General features: G+C 35.2%; 1 protein-coding gene across 1 annotated transcript in view; it reads left to right on the plus strand.

Annotated features, from left to right (window-relative positions):
* Positions 1-17,444, plus strand: part of Drak (Death-associated protein kinase related) — a 208,130-nt gene that overhangs the window by 140,022 nt on the left and 50,664 nt on the right. Inside the window, exons 3-4 of the mRNA XM_085814836.1 lie at positions 1,873-2,085; positions 3,415-3,553. Coding sequence (XP_085670962.1) covers positions 1,873-2,085; positions 3,415-3,553 — 352 coding nt within the window. The remainder of the gene's footprint in view (positions 1-1,872; positions 2,086-3,414; positions 3,554-17,444) is intronic.

Here is a 17,444-nt window from a genome sequence, read left to right on the forward strand (position 1 = left end):
CAGATTCGGCAAGGTATCTATCAAAATAAAAGTACTGTTTTTAATTGATCACCTTCTATTATTGAGGCTCCTGGGAGGATCTTTATAGGAAAATTAAATCATTTTTATGAATGTGTTTGGTTACATATGAGTGCAGTTTTTTTTGGGGGGGGCAAGGGGGCTGTTATTGAACATTCGCTCATGTTGTAACGTTTTCTTTGCCAGACAGTGTAATTTTAAAATGCAGTAAAAGGATTTAGAGGCTTCTCTTTAGCATGGACGCCAAGAGTATGCGCCTCGTCTGCCTTCTGCGGAAATCAAACACCGTGTATATAGCAAAATTCTGCGAGGTACGCTCTGAAATTGTCGAATTAAAAGTAAATTTTAAAGTTTGGTTTACGTTTTAACTGTGTGCAAATCAACTACTTCATGCACTGAGAATGGTGAAATCTAGCGATCGAAATTCACCGATATAGTTGTTAGGCAATTTACATATTTATCTGAAACTACAGATTTCTTGACAAACTCTGTGAACGTACTAGACGAATTTTTTAATGAATAGATAAATGTTATAGTAATATTAATATTCTAAATCATGCTGTCGTGATCAAGCTGTCTGGTATGTTTTAAAAAATCTCAGGTTTCCTTGTAATAACACCATTCAAATAAAAACATTCCTGGAAATAAAAAAAAAAAAAATTCTCATATCAGAGTTTTTCAAGTGAGAATAATAAAGTTCAGAGCAATTAAAAAGAGAATGTATTAAAAAAAAGCACTTTGTTAATGTTGAAAAATAGTTAAGAGTTAAAAGGATTAAAGTCAGTTATTCATTTCTCAGTTAAATATAAATTCTGAGAAGTTAAATGTTAGAATTACGTTCATGAATATGTTGCTTGCTCGTATTCCATATCTTTTGAGGAAATTCAATCACCATATCCACCAATAAATGTGATTTGCAAATTTAATGGAAACGTAAGGAAAGTAAGCCTTGAGTTGTAAAAAACCGATGTCAGATAGCTATGTAATAAACTGCATTTGGGGGGCGAGGAAGAACAAATTTATTTAATTGTCTGCTGCGTTATTTATAAGTTAGAAGAGTGTTTCATTCTAGGTCTTCAATATAGATAAAATTCCGAATTACCTTTTGATTATGTGTAGGGACAGTGTTTTGGCGACAGATTCTCAAAAACAACCTTGTTTGCTTTCCAAGCAGAGAACAAACCGTGTACCATTTATCATTAGAGCTTGCTGACAAAATCTAGTTTAACCACAACTTATCGAAATTCTTGCCAATGCTGTCACATGGATCTTGCGTCAAAAAGCGAGATGTAAAAGTACAGCTTTTTATATAAGTAAAACTTAATGTGTTATATATTCCGTAGATTTATATTATGCTTTAAAAAAATGTACCTTATTTCTTAGGTTTTAGCTTATTTGAAATATTTACTTAGTATTTCTAAAGCTTAAATAAATATTCAGTGTGTTTCTAAACACTTTCATATTTGTTTGTAAATACATGCGTTTATTTCAAGTTTGACGTTGCTTCTTATTTTTTATTTGATCTTAGACATATATCATGAATTTTGCCTTAAAATATTTGTTTCTCCTTTTCCTGCCAGAAATAAACATGCGTTAGGATTATGTTCTTAGCGGTTGTTTTTTCACTCGTCGTAAATCGTTGATAAGGATCTTTTCTTATTTGCTTGCTCAGTGAGGCACGTAAATTAGTTACATGTTTCTTTTGGCAAAGTGAGTGGTTTCAAGAATGTCTCTCATGGTCTCAAGAATGGGCTTCTCATGTTGACTACACATTTGTTGTTCTTTCAGACGTTTTAAATACTTTTGCTTTTCCATTTATTTATGTATTTATTTATCTATTTTTTCTTTGCACAGAGGCAAGTTTGCGACCGTGCGGCGTTGCAAGCATAAGGAAACAGGACTGGAATATGCGGCCAAGTACATGAGGAAGCGAAGACGAGCTGCTGATGTTCGTCACGAGATTCTACACGAGGCCCATGTGCTCGAAATGAGTGCGCAACATCCTCACATAGTGCAGCTGCACGAAATATACGAGACTCCATCCGAAATTATTCTCGTTCTCGAATTGTGAGTTAATTTTTTACAGCTTCACTATTAAACATATAAAATTATTCATTGTTGATGATCTTGTTGGGTAATGTGTAACTTCCCTACAAACGCATAATACATAAAAAAAAAAAAAAAAAAAAAAAAAAAAATCGGTCGTGTGCGTGTTTCTGTTTGTTTAAAGGCGTTTATGTTCCCCCTACTAACTCATAATGCAATTTTTTAAAAAATATAGTCATGATTTCCTTTTTGTTTAAATACGTCTATGTGCACCACACAGCAAAGTCGCGAAGTAACTTAACTAAGTAATTTTAGATAGGATTTCAGGAGTTTTCAGAAAAATGGAAACCCAGCTTAACCACCGTTTCATTCTTTAAACGAATATACTTTATAACGATTACACGTAATCAGCATGAAAAAGCTCTTGGTATACAGATTTCGTATACTGTGACAGTTTTAAGCAAAATACTTATGATTACCCTAATACTCCCTAAATTAATGCCACGTGGATACTAGTGTACTTATTTATTAAAAAACAGACTTTGTTTCACTCGATCGCTTCGCAGGAAGCTTGCAAGAAACTTTTTTCTGGAATATGAATAATTTTACTTTTCAAGGATACGGAATTCGTGTACTGAAAGCATTTAACATGACGAAAGCATTTCGACGGTTTCGTGGTTAGCTTGCCGTTCGAGTTCCTAGACAGTGTGGGATTATATGTCAATTAGTATTCTAAAACACATTGAATTGGTAAAAACAATAATTCTTAGTGTTAATCGTTATCTTCTATTTTTTATCATTTTGGGGAAAATATCATATTTTAAATGCCTTATTCTGATAGCAAAATTTTGTGAACAGTTACAGTTTAAATTTTTAAATTTTTCTGTATGTGTATTTTAGGCATGATAATTCATTGTTTGATATAAAATTCTCATATGGAGAACTTAATTTAAATTGTTATTTGAATTTAAAGATGCTGTAAAGGTTCGTTTAAATGTATTAATTACCCATTATGTAAAATTAAATGAACGTTTTATGTAAGTAAATGCCTGTAGTATCACCTAAAAATCGATGTGTTTTTCCTTCGTGCTTTACTTTCTTTAATTTCATTTGCTTATACAGGGTATCATAAATGCAAACTATTGACTCATTTTTGCCATTCTGTTCAGATACAAGATAAAAATAGAAAATGATTTAAGTGCATGTTAATCTTCGTTAACGATTTGTGTAGGAAATAAAAATATTCAGGAGAAACTCAGTTTGTATTTTTGTCCGTAAATTAATGACAGCTTCTATTAATCCGAGAAGCGTATCTAATGAATTTCCCATTTTATTTTGTTTCTTTCTTAGAGTACCTGGTGGCGAATTACAAAGAGTTTTGGATGACGAAGAAGTTGTTCCAGAGAAAGATGCTGCTCGACTTCTTCGGCAAATTTTGTCTGGTGTATCTTTTCTGCACGACCACAAGATTGCCCACCTCGATCTCAAGGTTAGAAAAAATCTTTTTGCTTTTAACTTGCAACAGAGAATTGCGTCATCGTATTATTCTTGTTCGCTTCATAAACGTATTGAGAGCTTCTTATTCGAGTCGTGGTTCTTCGTTGAATTTTAGTTACTCATTAGTTTGCGTCACTGACTGAATACAAGGTAGCTTATGTAAATTAGCTTCGTACTTTAGAAGTTGTACATTCTAATAAAACTTTTAAATGACTGGCTATTGGAAGTGCTTAATATAAACGATATTGGATGTAGTTTCCTTATTCACTATGATTTATTTAGCTAATAAATATATTTAAATTAATCGAATTGTAAAATTTATGCAAATTTAAGAGTTCTTGCAGTTTTTTTTTTAATAGAAGTTTTTAAATTTTTAGTTGTGACTTGTACAGAAGGCAGCTGGAGCTGTAGATACTAGAGGTACTGAAATGCAATAATAATTTGTAAAAAAAAGGGCAAACAGAAGAACACCTCACGTGTAGCATTGAAGGGAACAAGGTATTAAAGAAGTTGGCCTCTTACATTTTTCTCTTGATGATGGCAGAATTTGTAAAAATGATCGAATCATGGAATTCTAGAGACTGCTACATAATCTACGTAGACTATGACCGAATGATAGAATTCTAGATACTGCTATATCTGCATTGTAGCTATGTATGATTCTAGAGGCTGCTATATATTGATGCGATTCTAGAGACTGCTGTATATTGACGGGATTCTAGAGACTGCTGTGTCCTCAGCTAATATCCTTGTGTGGACAATGTTGGGATTTATGCAGTTCCGATTGCTGAAATCATAGATTTCCAAACAATGTTGTGGTTTCCATAAGAGACTTGGGTAGCTCAAACTAGATGTCTTTTCGCTGTAAAATTTATCGATTAGTAAACGTGATCATAAAAATTCTGATAAGATATTTTCTGATTATCGCACCCCCGGTTTCAACATTTGGTAAAACTGCCATGTTTTTGGCGTACTTCTGGATGTGTATGGGACTATAGCCACTATACCGCAAGTGCGTACCACATATTTGTTTCAGTATACGTGGATTTACTCAAATATATATAACCGTCATTCTGCGAAACAATATCAGCGGGCTATAAAAGTCTAAGCATCAGCCAAATAGTTTGCTGTTTTTTATAAAATGCTTTTTCCCCCCCTTGTTATTACTTATAAGGTTATATTACCTCTTTGAACCATAACGATAGCCAAATATATGGTTTTCTCCAAATTTAAAGTCGCCGTTGAGTTAGCGATTTTTCGTGGAGGTGCGAGTAATCCGAAATAAACTACGTTGGTACTTCAGGTACTCTGTTGGTAGAGACTATTTAGATTTTTTAGAAATTTTAACTCTATGTTATAGGTACCCTCTTATCGGAATTAACAGAATGTTTCTACTTCCCTTATTGCGCTGATCTTAATAAACGGAAATGAAATATTGCTTGTGTGAATAAGAAGTTGTTAGATTACAAAAGCAGAAAACAGTATTTCCTGTGACAAATACGCCTTATATCTGTAAACAAATAAGTACCAAATCAATGCCAAAGGGGTATTTTAATAGTCCTTCTCTCGTTAAAGTGCTGTTTTGAAAGCCATTCCATTTTTATATGCTCAGTGTAACCTTTAAGAATCTTCTTCAGATAATGTATCATAGTCCTTAATTTTCATGGTGAGAGGACACGTACAGGCTTATAGTTTTGCCATGAGTTATAGTGCTCAGATCGTTGCATTCTCGTTGGTATGGAACGCCTTCACTATATAGTGCTTACAAATAAAAATGTCTTACTGTATTTTCTGGAAAGTAATTTCTCCCCCCTCCTTTTTTTTTAAAATCATCAGAAGATATTAGTTGCATTCTTAACCAGACAACGTCATTCTAAAGAGCACTGTCATTATATATTTTATTTTAAAGCTTATTTGTAAAAACGTTTGAATCTGTGTTTTTTTAATGGTGTGTGAATGGAAAATCAAAATCAGCAGCACTTGAGGCATATTTTATTACCGAAAAGGTAATAGTCTTCCGGGGGGGGGAAGCGTACGTGTGTGGAGAAAATGTGTTGACAAAACGCCAGTGCCGAGTGTGGTTTACGAAATTTCGTTATTGAAGATGCCCCGCGTTCTGGAAGATCAGTTGAAGGTGATAAAGACGAAATAAATATTGTAGAGTTCCTCACTGGGTAATTCTAAGTTACTTTTGAAAGTGAAGAATATTAAGAACTGGTAAGCGAATAATCGCTTGAGTTCGTGTCACAGGAAACAACAAGATAGAAGGGTAAACTAACCCTTTATTATTCCAACTAAAGTTTATCAGAACTCCGTCTTGGAGTGTACAATAAAGCCGACACTTGGGCTTGAACTTAAGAGACTAAGAATTAAACTAAAATAATTTTAAGAGATATAGCCGAAGCTATCAAAATTCTAACAGAGTTGACCCCTTAACGTTAATAACTGCGAAACTATCTAGAGCCTAAAGTACGGTCGAGCGTGACAATAGCTTACCAGAGAGTAGCCTAAAAAGGCGGATGCGTGCAGCCAGAATACCTGGTATATCTTTGTCTAAGACCGAAGAACTTCGCGGTTAAATACCGCACTTACTCATTATGTTATGTTTTCAGACGTGATTCTAAAATTGCGTTCTGGCCGAAAGTGGTAAGTTGAAGTTAAGAATCGATAGGAAAGGAACTTTAACTCAAAATTTAACTGTTAATAAAATTAACATAATCCTTACAATGTATTAATTGAAGCAAACCGGCGAATGCAACACGAGAAATTGCTAAGAGATTTAAATTTGTCGAATTCGCCGCCCAACCGATATAGTGGTTAGTATCGCTGATTGCCGTGCCGAAGGGCCCCGGTTCGAATCCCGGAGAAGGCATGGATGTTTGTAAATGTAGAGTGTCGGTGCGGCATGGCGGCACTCTAAATATGCGGCGAGCCGAATGTCCTCTCGTGTGGTTTGGTGGAAGAGGAGACGGGTGGGAGACCCTCGGACCCGTCCCCCTGGAGTGCTCTCCATTAAAATTGGGGGCGGAACTGAGCCTGTTACCTCTTAGGTGCTCAAGGCTGTTGCCAACGACAGGCGTAATCTAGCGCTCCTTGCTACGAAGAATTTCGTGGACTTGGGCTGACTACGTCAGACAAGTGAACATAAACAATAACAACAACATTTGTCGAATTCAACAGCAATACGGCTTGGCCTATGTACGAAAAGCTACAACGAAACTCTCTATATACGAGTTCCATATCTTCTTAAAGAAGGAGACTCTTTCCTTCGCAATGACATCTGTGATTTGCTTCTAAAACGTTAAGAAAACGATCCATTTTGGACTCGGTGTTAAGTAGGCCCAAGAAATAGATTGTTAATAATGTTGAATGAATAATGTTGAATGCGAGCGATCGTTGAGTGGACGACAATTAACCGCCCCAGCGCACTTCGAAAGCCGATATTCATTAACCCCTCTATTGCTTTTTAAAACGTCTACCAGACGATTCTACAATTGATTCGAAACTTGTGCAATTCATGTACTGGCATGAATTCCACACGGTTGAGTAATGCCATCAAACTGAAAAGGCGAGAGTTTATCAACAAAAAATGGGTATTGCTTCAACATACATATAATGCCAGACCTCACACAAATTTAACTCATCAGAAGCTCTTAGAATTTGCATGGTTTGTGCTACCACACCCACCATATTCGCCTGCTCTGGCATCCTCCGATTATTATTCTTTCCGGTTTTCATAGAATTTTTGAAACGATAAAATATATGCTTCTAATGAGGATATCAAAAATCACTTGAATCAGGTTCCTTCCCCTCCCCAAACTATGATTAAAACTTTTATGAGCTTGAAGTCATGCTACTACCATTCGAAAAGATTGCCAAATGTTTTTACTAAAAAGGAGAAATATATGATTAAACAAAATAGTAATAAATATTGTAAGAAAATTTATTTAAAAAAAATACAACCCTATAGAATTTCCCCCCCCCTCCCCGAGAGAGAGAGAGAGAGAAGGGCTGACTTAATGATAAAACAGTCGTTTTATATGCGGTGTCGTTTTCGTCCATTACGGTTTCTGCTTTGATGTTTTAAATCAAGTTAACAGTCATATATAGTATCTTGCCTAGGCCCACGAAACTCTGACCCAGACCTTATTGTGGCCTTATTTCCCTGTTTTCCCCAAAAGAGTGCGTGAGGTCTTATACACTTCTAATTCAGCTTTACTTTTGGTGGCAGAACGCGTATCTGCCGCGTCTGTTCAATGCCATTTCTCCTTTTCTTGCTGTCTCATAACTAAGGTAACGACTGTTGTTGACAGATGTTCCTCTAATTTGCGAAAATTCCTTGAACCCTCTCCCGTGTGCTGTGATGGCGATACACGTTATGATCGTAAATGAGAGAGGGGGTGTCAGTACGACCTTGAAGTGTTTGAAAGAAGCAGAGTATAGATAGAAGTTAAACTGTATTCGACTAAAAATATATTCATTATTTTTTGGTCAAATGGAGATCAATTTCTTTGGCTCTTTGGTCATCTATTGGTCAATGGAGGTATGAAAAAATGCTCCTGAAATAAAATAGCGATGGAAGAAGATTCCTAATCCTTTATATTTTTTTTTTATCAGCTGAAATCTTTTAATTTATTTGCTCTTGACAGTTTATGCGAGTGTAATAAATATTGCGTCTGTTTAAATTAATTTCAAAATTCAAACAGTGTTGCAAAACTATATACTATTATTTTTCTTTACCCTTATGTTTTCCGTTTTATGCGTTTTTAGAACTCTGAAAATTAACATATATTGGTCTAAAGTATCTTATCGAATTGTTGATACATTTTTGGAAAGCGAATAAAAAATATTTTAAAATCTTTTTCCTGACATTTGAAGGAAGTAAACGCTCATTGTTTGGAGAAATTTCATTCACTCATTTTTGTATTGATATTTCAGACCAGGAAACATTTGTGGTCTTTACTTAAAGCTATTATGGCGTGCGACACTTCCTAAATATCTGATTTCAGAACGCTCCTTAACCCCTTACCGTTTTAATTTCCTCCTCTTATTCTGTGCGTCTTCAACAAACAAAACAGATCCCATTGTCCGGCCATCGAGCCCACTTGACCCTCATAGTCGTCGCTCACTTCCTCGTGAAATGCGGATTACGGAAGAAAGCGAGAATCCTTTGTCAAAAGTGATGCGCTCTCTTGAATCACTAATGGGACACTGGGTGATGGAGAGTGTCGTTGCACCCTTCCTCTGACCTGTGTGCGTTTGGGCGATACCTTGTAGCACACCTTCCGGAAAGTACGTGCAGTGCACCCTCTTACATCATCACAAATTATGTCGTTTCGCTAAAACAAAATGGGACCTCATATCATATGTCATTGTGTGTATGGTTTTATCAGGAAGCAAAAGTTTGATATTGTTAGGATGCCGGAACTTTGATCTAAGTTTGAGAGGGATACAAACGCGGAAAGTTCTTTTGATTGCTTAAGCTTTGTCTGCATCAAGAGAATAAAAAAATTATTCCGATTTTGAGTTATTATTTTCAAGAATTCCTTATTCGTGGTCAGAATTTTGTAAAAAGTCATAGCTCCGTTGAGAAGGATTTTTCATATATATTTATTTCCTTCTAGCCAATATTGCATATTTTATTAGAATTTTCATATATGTCATCTGTATTATCTGTATTCACCATATTATCTGTATTCCCATATTTAGAAAGTGTGTAAGAGAGCAATTGCGATTTTCAGTGTAAGAGTGGAGTAGTTCGTGGTTTTAGCAGTAAGAATTTAGGTACTTATCTCTAGTAACTTAAGAAAAAAAGGAGGCCGCAGAATGCATTTAAATTACTCTTAAGACTTTTCTTATTCACTTAACGTCTAACTTCTTGTTGTTTTAGATATTGATTTTTCGACATTTACTACAAAAGTGTATTTGCTTTGCAGCCATGACTTCTTGTTTCTAGTTGTTGGCCTAAAATACAATGTCCTTTTATATATATGTTCTTGATTTTTTGGTCTCGCAATTCAACTAATTTTGCTTGTTTCCAGCACAATTTTGCAAAGAAGACACTGACTGTTTGTGCGAAATCGTTATGTTGGCCTTTTTCAACCTTTTTTAAATATAGTAAAGGTCATGACATCCAACTAGAAAAGTCACAAATAGGAATAATTTCATATCGTACTGATCTATCTCACTTCCTTTCCTTTCTTTTTACAATCGTGTGGGGGGCAGCAATAATTTAATTTGGTAAAGCGCAGATGTGCGATCTGTCTGTGAGGTGAAGTGTTTAAATGGAGGATTTTTTTACGTAAAAATGGCTCGTATTTATGTCATACAGGAACTATGAAAACGTGCTTAAATGCTAATTGCTTATGCTTATATTAGCCCATTTGGGCTTTAATAAGCTATATTGATCTAATCCCCTAAGGACAATCAGAATGTCAACTATCAGCTAGTTCCCAGCCGGGAAATCGGAGCGGGTAAGGAAAAGAGGGCCCATCGGCCATAGTGACAAAGTCCAATCATCAAAGTAACTTAACTCTTACCTCTGAGACAAGAGTAATAATCACGTGTATGGAGCTATGAAGATGCAAAAGAAATGAAAATACATGAAATGTGCATAGGATACAGTGTTGAACATGTAATAAACAAATGAAAGTGAAGTAATGTACGCATAAAAATGTGTTATTTACATATTTAAAAACGAGTGGGCTAAGTGACAAAATTGTGATCCCTCATTCTGTGAGCCGTGAAAGGCTTGATATTGTAGTCCTCAGGAATGCAGACATAGTTCAGTACAGCATTAAAGTTTCATTTACTGCAATTCAAACCTTTGTCAAAGAACTTTCTGTTAAGGTTTTGCAGATATTTGTCAATATATTCAACTTGTAAATCATCGTGCAGGAGTTTGTTACGGATGTAAAAATGCGCTCTTGTAATGGTGCGTAAGATTGTGTTTTGAGTCACCTGTAATTTGTTGATATCTGAGCTCGTAGCAGTAGCCCAGACAGGGGACGCATAACACATAATTGGTCTTAAAATGGAAATATAGATCTGTCTTTTCCTTCTCAGATCTAACTGCGAGCTGCGCCCTAGCAGTACTTGTAATTGTTGAGCAATTCCTCTGGTCTTGTTTGCAATGTAATTGACATGCGTACTCCACGTGAGTCTTCGATTCAAGTAGACACCTAAATACTTGGCCTTGTTTACCATCGGGACACGTTGGCCGAATAGGTAAAGTGGCTGAACTGAGACCAGTATTTTCTTCCTTCTAACAAGAAGTAGCTGTGATTTAGTCGCATTGATGGAAAGTAGCATAACGTAATGCATATATTAAAAATGCTGGAAAGTCTTGTGATTCCACCGCGCGTGAGGTTCCTCATCATTAAATTTGTAACTCCATCAGTACCTGGGGCTTTCTTGGGGTTCAATTTGGAGATAATATCCGTAACTTCTCTTAGATTAGTTAAACCATCGGCATTTAGAACCGTGGGAGCACCTAGCCATTCTTCTACTTTCATTCTGACTTGGGTCTCAAAGTGAATATTACGAGGTGTCTGATTGGGAGAAAACTGCTTTTCAAGATGTGAAGCGAAAATCTGACATTTGTCAGTATCTGAATAAGCAGTCACGCCGTTGGCAATAATTGGCCTATCACACTGATGCGTCCTCTTTAACATTTTTGTAAACTGCCAGAAGGCATCACTGTCTAAGTTTAACTCCTCCATTTTATCATTCCAAGCCCCACACTTTAATTTATGCATTTCAAGCTTAATATGCTTACTGATCGTATTTAACTCCGTTTTAATAATTGGGTCCCAGGTGATATTATACCTCCTTCGCAGCCTGTTTCTTTCGGCTATGAGTATGAAAACGTGCTGTTTGTCATGCTTTTTAACCAATAGGGCAGAGAACTCGGACAATCGTTCGCCAGTGGTCGGTTCATCACCAAAGTTTTTCTCTGTTGGTTTGGAATCAAAATGTTTTTTCGAAGATTCAGTGTTGCATGAATAATTTTTACTGATCCTTACATGTATATGTATCTGTATTTTGACGGCTGGAGGAAAAAAGTAAGCAAAACAACCGAATTTCGGCTACGTGAAGTACTCATCGAAAGATAAAATCGTATTTAAAATGCTAATTCATTTAATGGTATTTTTGTCAATAATGAAATGAGGTAGATTAATAAATTTTTGCTTTTGAGTCAAAGCAATTTTTACGTAAAAATTTTTAGAGAGTTAAATTTAAATCTATAGCATTGTAAACATTAAATGTATATATAAATTAGTACTGATGCTGGGATAGTGTGATATTAAGTCCCAGAATTATCGCTCCGAAGAGGAAACTTATCATTACTCAATTTCAGTAGAAAAATATATCTGCGTATCTCTAAGCTTAAAGACGGGAAAAATTTGCGATGAGTATAATAACTGTTTCTTTATATTTTGAAATTATTATTGAAACTTATTTAGAGAGCAAAGTATTGAAATGATGTATTATAACTGAATTTAAATGTGCATGGAACTCAAGACAGTGTAATTACAAAGTTGACGTCTTTGGATAATTTAGTTGAACCAGAATGTAAATTAATTCTATGAAGTTTAAACTACCAGAGCTTCAAGAATCGAATCTCCAAGAGCTGGAATTTTCCCACCTTCGAATTTGTATTGAAGAATAATTAATGAGGTTTGGAGAAGATTTGAGAGGGCACATTTTTACAGAATTTTGTTGTTAATAGCTCAATATTGTATTGTTGGTTTCTTAGCAGAATTTTAATGCAAGGAACCGGTAACACAACTTATATCTTATAATCACAAACTAAATATTATCAGTTGTAAGATTCTCACTAGTGTATTTCTCAGTTACTGTAGAAAGTGACGAATATTAAGAACTAGTTAGCGAATAATTGCTTAAGTTCGTGTGACAAGAAACAACAAGAAGGAAGGGTAATTAACCCTTTATTATTCCAATAAGATATAACAAAATTCCGTCTTGGAGTGTACAACAAAAGCCGACACTAGGGCTTGCACTTAAGAGACTAAAAATTAAACTAAAACTATGATTAAATAAAGAGATATAGCCGAAGCTATCAAGATTCTAAACGAGTTGGCCCCTTAACTCTATTTGACTACGAAGCTTATCGAGGACCTGAGTACGGCCGAGCGTAATAACAGCTTTGAGAGAGAGAGAGAGAGAGAGAGAGAGAGAGAGTAGCCAAAAGGCAGACGCGCGCAAATCAGAAACTCTGATTCTCTCTAATTCTGCAAGTAGACTTCGTGGTTTAGATACCGCTCCTCCTCATTAAGTATTCAGAGTGATTCCAAAAGTACGTTCTGGCCGAAAGTAGTAAGTTGAAGTTAAGAATTTGACAGGAAAGGAACTTAAAATTTAACTGTTAATAAAATTAACATAATTACACAGTTATTATTTAAAAGAGTAAACATGATTAACCCTTCAGTAGCATGGTAACTTTTCTCCATTCACTCTAAATACTAGTGAGGATGGAAAAGAAAAATAACAATTAAAAAAATAAAATTTAATAATTCATGTCTGAATTCAGAATGAAATTCCAAAAAGCGGAAATTTAAGCCCTTTAACACGTTGAGTGCGGCGCCGAATTTGCTTGTCCTTTCCGTTCAACCGGCAGCGAACTGGAAAAATTAGTGGCTAAGATACAGACTAGTCCTTTAAAGTGAAGTTATCTTTCTCTGCTGTACATGAACACGCTCAAGAATGAAATCTTCATCTCAGCTATCTCGGCTACAAAAAGTAAATGAAGCAAGTCAAAATCGCTTTAAATAACTCTTAAAATTGCTATGTCTTGACAAAATTTCAGTTAATAAATCGGTTCGAAAACTGATAAATTTTTAATTTGTCAAAAGCAATACGTAAAAACCTTTTTGTCCATTGTACTCGTGGTCAGACAAGATATTCTCTTGTTCAAATGCAGATAGCATCTTTTTTTTTTTTTTTTTTTTTTTTTTTTTTTATAAAAGTGCTTAAAATGAGAAACAGGAACTCGTGAGGTTTAAATCGATAAATATTAAGTCTCGTAAGTAGCTTCACTAGAGCATCAACCCTCTCATTTCCTCCGTGTCCACGAACATAAACAAAGTGAATGTCAATTTTAAGATCATGCAAGATTTTAACAATTACGTGAATTTCCAGAGCAAGTTTCTCCAAGACACTAATTTTCTGTAGTAATTGTAGTGAGGAAAGGAATTCGTTACTTATTAAAATAAGTATTAATCTCAAATCATTGCAAGAACTTGAACTTGCAATCCATTTTACAGCGAGGTTTAAGCATAGCAACTCAGCCTAAAAACAAAGCATTCATTGCTAATTCCGTACAGTTTGAAATCTTTTTTTTTTTTTTTTTTTTTTTTTTACCTTCATAAACAACAAAAGCAAGGCGAACTTTTATCATTTATTTTTACTTTCATGTGTAAAACTGATAATTTTTAACAATCGACAACTGTTCCTGATAATATGGATTCCACAAAAAAGAAATCGGAAGATTGTCGTCAAAATATTTCACGACGAGGTATCTGATAGATATTGAATGGTATACATAACTCGTGTTTCATCAAGTTCAAATGGGTTAATAAACGAGATACTAACGACGAGAGGTGATTGAAAATGTGCCAGTTTCTTCCTTTTGAGTGTAATATTCATGTCGTTGAAGGGCATTACGAAGTTCTTTTTGATTTTTGAAGTTTTACTTTGGGATTTCACTAAGTTGTGGAGCAACACAGTACTGAGAATAACCTGTGGAAAAAAACTGCGTTCACGAAATCATTTATCAGTAGATACCACGAATCTTACTCCGCGTTGTGGTGTGCTTTCACCAAATTTACATTCTGCTTCACCGAATTTACATTTGCATCTTGCATTATTTTTGGAACTTAGCGACTTGAATTTAACCGTTTTAATTTTTATTTTTATTTTAACCTAAATCTTTATTTCTTCTTGGTTTTATATTCGTGTCATAATGCTTCTCAGAAGCTAACTTTGGTTAAGGGACAAGTTTCATCCAAAAGCTTAGTAATAAAATCATAAAGTAGCTTACAGAACTGTAAAACATAGACTAAGAAAAATGTGCAATCTATTTTATCAGGATAAGCCGTTTAGTACGTGTTCCTAAATGAACTGAGTCTCTGAAAATCAAGTTCTCCCCCAACCCTGTTTTCGTAGAGAAGTGTGTTACGTTTTGTCTGTTCAGATTGTAGAGTCATTAGGGTTTTTTTTTTATGCTGGGGAAGTGATAACTGAGCAATGTTCTCGCTAGTACTCGAACCTGGACCTTTCGAATACGCGGCGAATGTGCTACCGTTACACCTCAAAAGCATGAAGAAAGAAGTGAGAAAATGCCTTATATAAATCCCCCTTTTAAAAGGGGACTGGGGATTAGAAGAGCCAATCGCCAATTCCTGGTAGTGAAGAATGATCATCCACCACCTCTTTTAGTTCGAGCGCCACTGTAGAAACAGTTTTTTTTTTTTTTTAAGTAAAAAGCAGGAAGCAGCGTGAAAAATAAGCAGTGCCCTCGCCGGTCTTATAACCTGAACCTCTCGAATATACCGTGATACCACGAAGTCATGTGAAAGGAGGGAGAAAATACATTACATGCTCCCCCTTTTAAAGGGCGGCCACGTTTTAATTCGGGTTCTACTGTAGTCATCAGTTTTTTTTTTTGGGGCTGGAGACGTGAAAAGTGAGCACTACCCTCGCCGGGAGTCTAACCTGGACCACTCGAATACGCGCCCAGTGTGCTACCGTTACATCACGAAGGCATGCAGGAAGAGAAAATGCCTTATAAAATGACAACTTCTTCTACCCTCCCTTTTCAAGCCTTCTTTTTCGAAATTTAATAAACGAAGTTTGCTATTCCATTTCTGGAATACATTAGCTTGTACTGCGAAAATTTAGAAATACTGTTTAGTTTACTTGGTTCACGCTAACTTGGTTTAGATATTTATTTGGTTCACGTTATGAGCAAAATATGCGCTATTGCAATTAAAATTCTATTACTGAAATAAATAATTACATCTGTAAAAATTCTTTGGGATTAAGTTCACACATTCTGCCAATTCATTTTGTCTGAGATCTGTTCTTAACTTGCATTGGCTTCCGAAAAAAGCATGAGCACTTAATCCACAAGCAACAAAAATTGAAAAATAAAACGTTGGTTAACACGAAATTGCTCATAAAAGTAGCAAATGTATTTGTGCATGAAAGAAAACGAGCTGAAAATGTGCAAAGATGAAACAGTACTCAATTTTAATGAATTACATGATGACGTTACATTTAGGTCGTGAAAGTATGACTATCCCAAACCTTCATAAAAATCTTACAACAATTACTTGTGCTTTCAGTGAAGTGACAAACCATCGCAGATGCTAGCAATATCCCTTCCTCCATTAGAGTAGTTTCCACTTGTATGAGACTAGCTGGAGGAGGTAAACTTGCAGCGACAACGCGCCCAAATGCATACCAAAGATTTTCAATGGAATTAAGCTTTTGCCTGATTACGGCTGTCACTCTATACGAGAAATGCCCTCACTATCCAGGTGCTCATTAACGATGTTGGCTTGATGGGAACGGATATTATCATCCATAAGAAGGAAATCAGAACCATTTGCTGCAACGTAGTGTCTCGCAAAGGGTGTAGGACTTCATCTCGATACTGCGCAACCGTCACTGAAGCGTATTTAAAACTGTAGAGATGCACTGTGTGTGGGGGGGGGGAAAGGACAGTTCTATATCACCCGTTTTACTGATGAAATTCAACTTACGTTATTCATGTCTGGAAACCGCGACTTAGGATATGTATTAGATTTATATATAGCATTGTTCTGATATAGGTATTTTGACACAAAATCGTATTTTTTCTGAAATCGGATGCCAACTTTTTTCCATATTTCGATTCTACAACTCAAATTATGCCAAACTACCAAGTTTTGTAAATATCGCACGAGTAGTTTTTAAATTAGCTTTCAAAATTTTAGCTCCACGGTATTAATTGAATATCATATATATTTAGTAATATCTTTTTTTTTTTTTAATTACACTTACTTGATTCCTTCTTCCAAAATTCGAAATTTAGTTCATTCCAAATAAAATTCGCCCATTTTTTATGGTTTATTTTTAAGTTTTTATAAATTTTTCGGAAAAAATTTCAGTTGTAACCTATAAAATTTTTACCATCATCTTAGATTAGATGTATTTCTAAGCATACCTGCATAACATTAAGAGTTTTTAATTCAAAATTTTCAAGGATATACGTGCATTTACATATTGGCGCGTTTTGAAATTTGGCATATTTGTTATAAGCGATAATAACGGCAAATGTGGTTTACGCACTTTATTAAAATTATTAGAAATAATGAACGATGCCTTTTCCCCCATCGTTTACAATGGAAAAAAAAGGGGGAAATGGGTTGCTATAAATTAAGAAGTTCGCCAAGTGAATTATTCTTGGCGCAAACTGAAAAAAATTCGCCAAGATAAATTTTTGAATTTCTCCGTAAATTTCGCACCAGATTTTACAAAATTTAATATTTAGGTATAATTTGAGTCGTAGAATCGAAATATGGAAAAAAATCGGCATGTCATTTCAGAAAAAGTTCGAGTTTGTGTCAAAATACCTATATTAGAACAATGTTATATATAAATCTAATATATATCCTAAGTGCGCTAATATATACCTTAAATAGAGTCATGAAAAAGCCAATTTGAATTTCGTCAATCGGCATCGTCTGAATGCATGATGTTTGATTGTGTTCTGGGTCTGATTCCGTATTCATCTTTCTCTCCAGACCCTTTTACACGGTCATTATCTGATTACAGGGCAAATCTGGACTTGTCCGTGAACAGGACATTGCGCCAGT

The sequence above is a fragment of the Stegodyphus dumicola genome, chromosome 4 (assembly GCF_044657685.1).
Source record: "Stegodyphus dumicola isolate Sdum_Otavi_A_Nest chromosome 4, ASM4465768v1".
NCBI lineage: Eukaryota > Metazoa > Arthropoda > Arachnida > Araneae > Eresidae > Stegodyphus > Stegodyphus dumicola.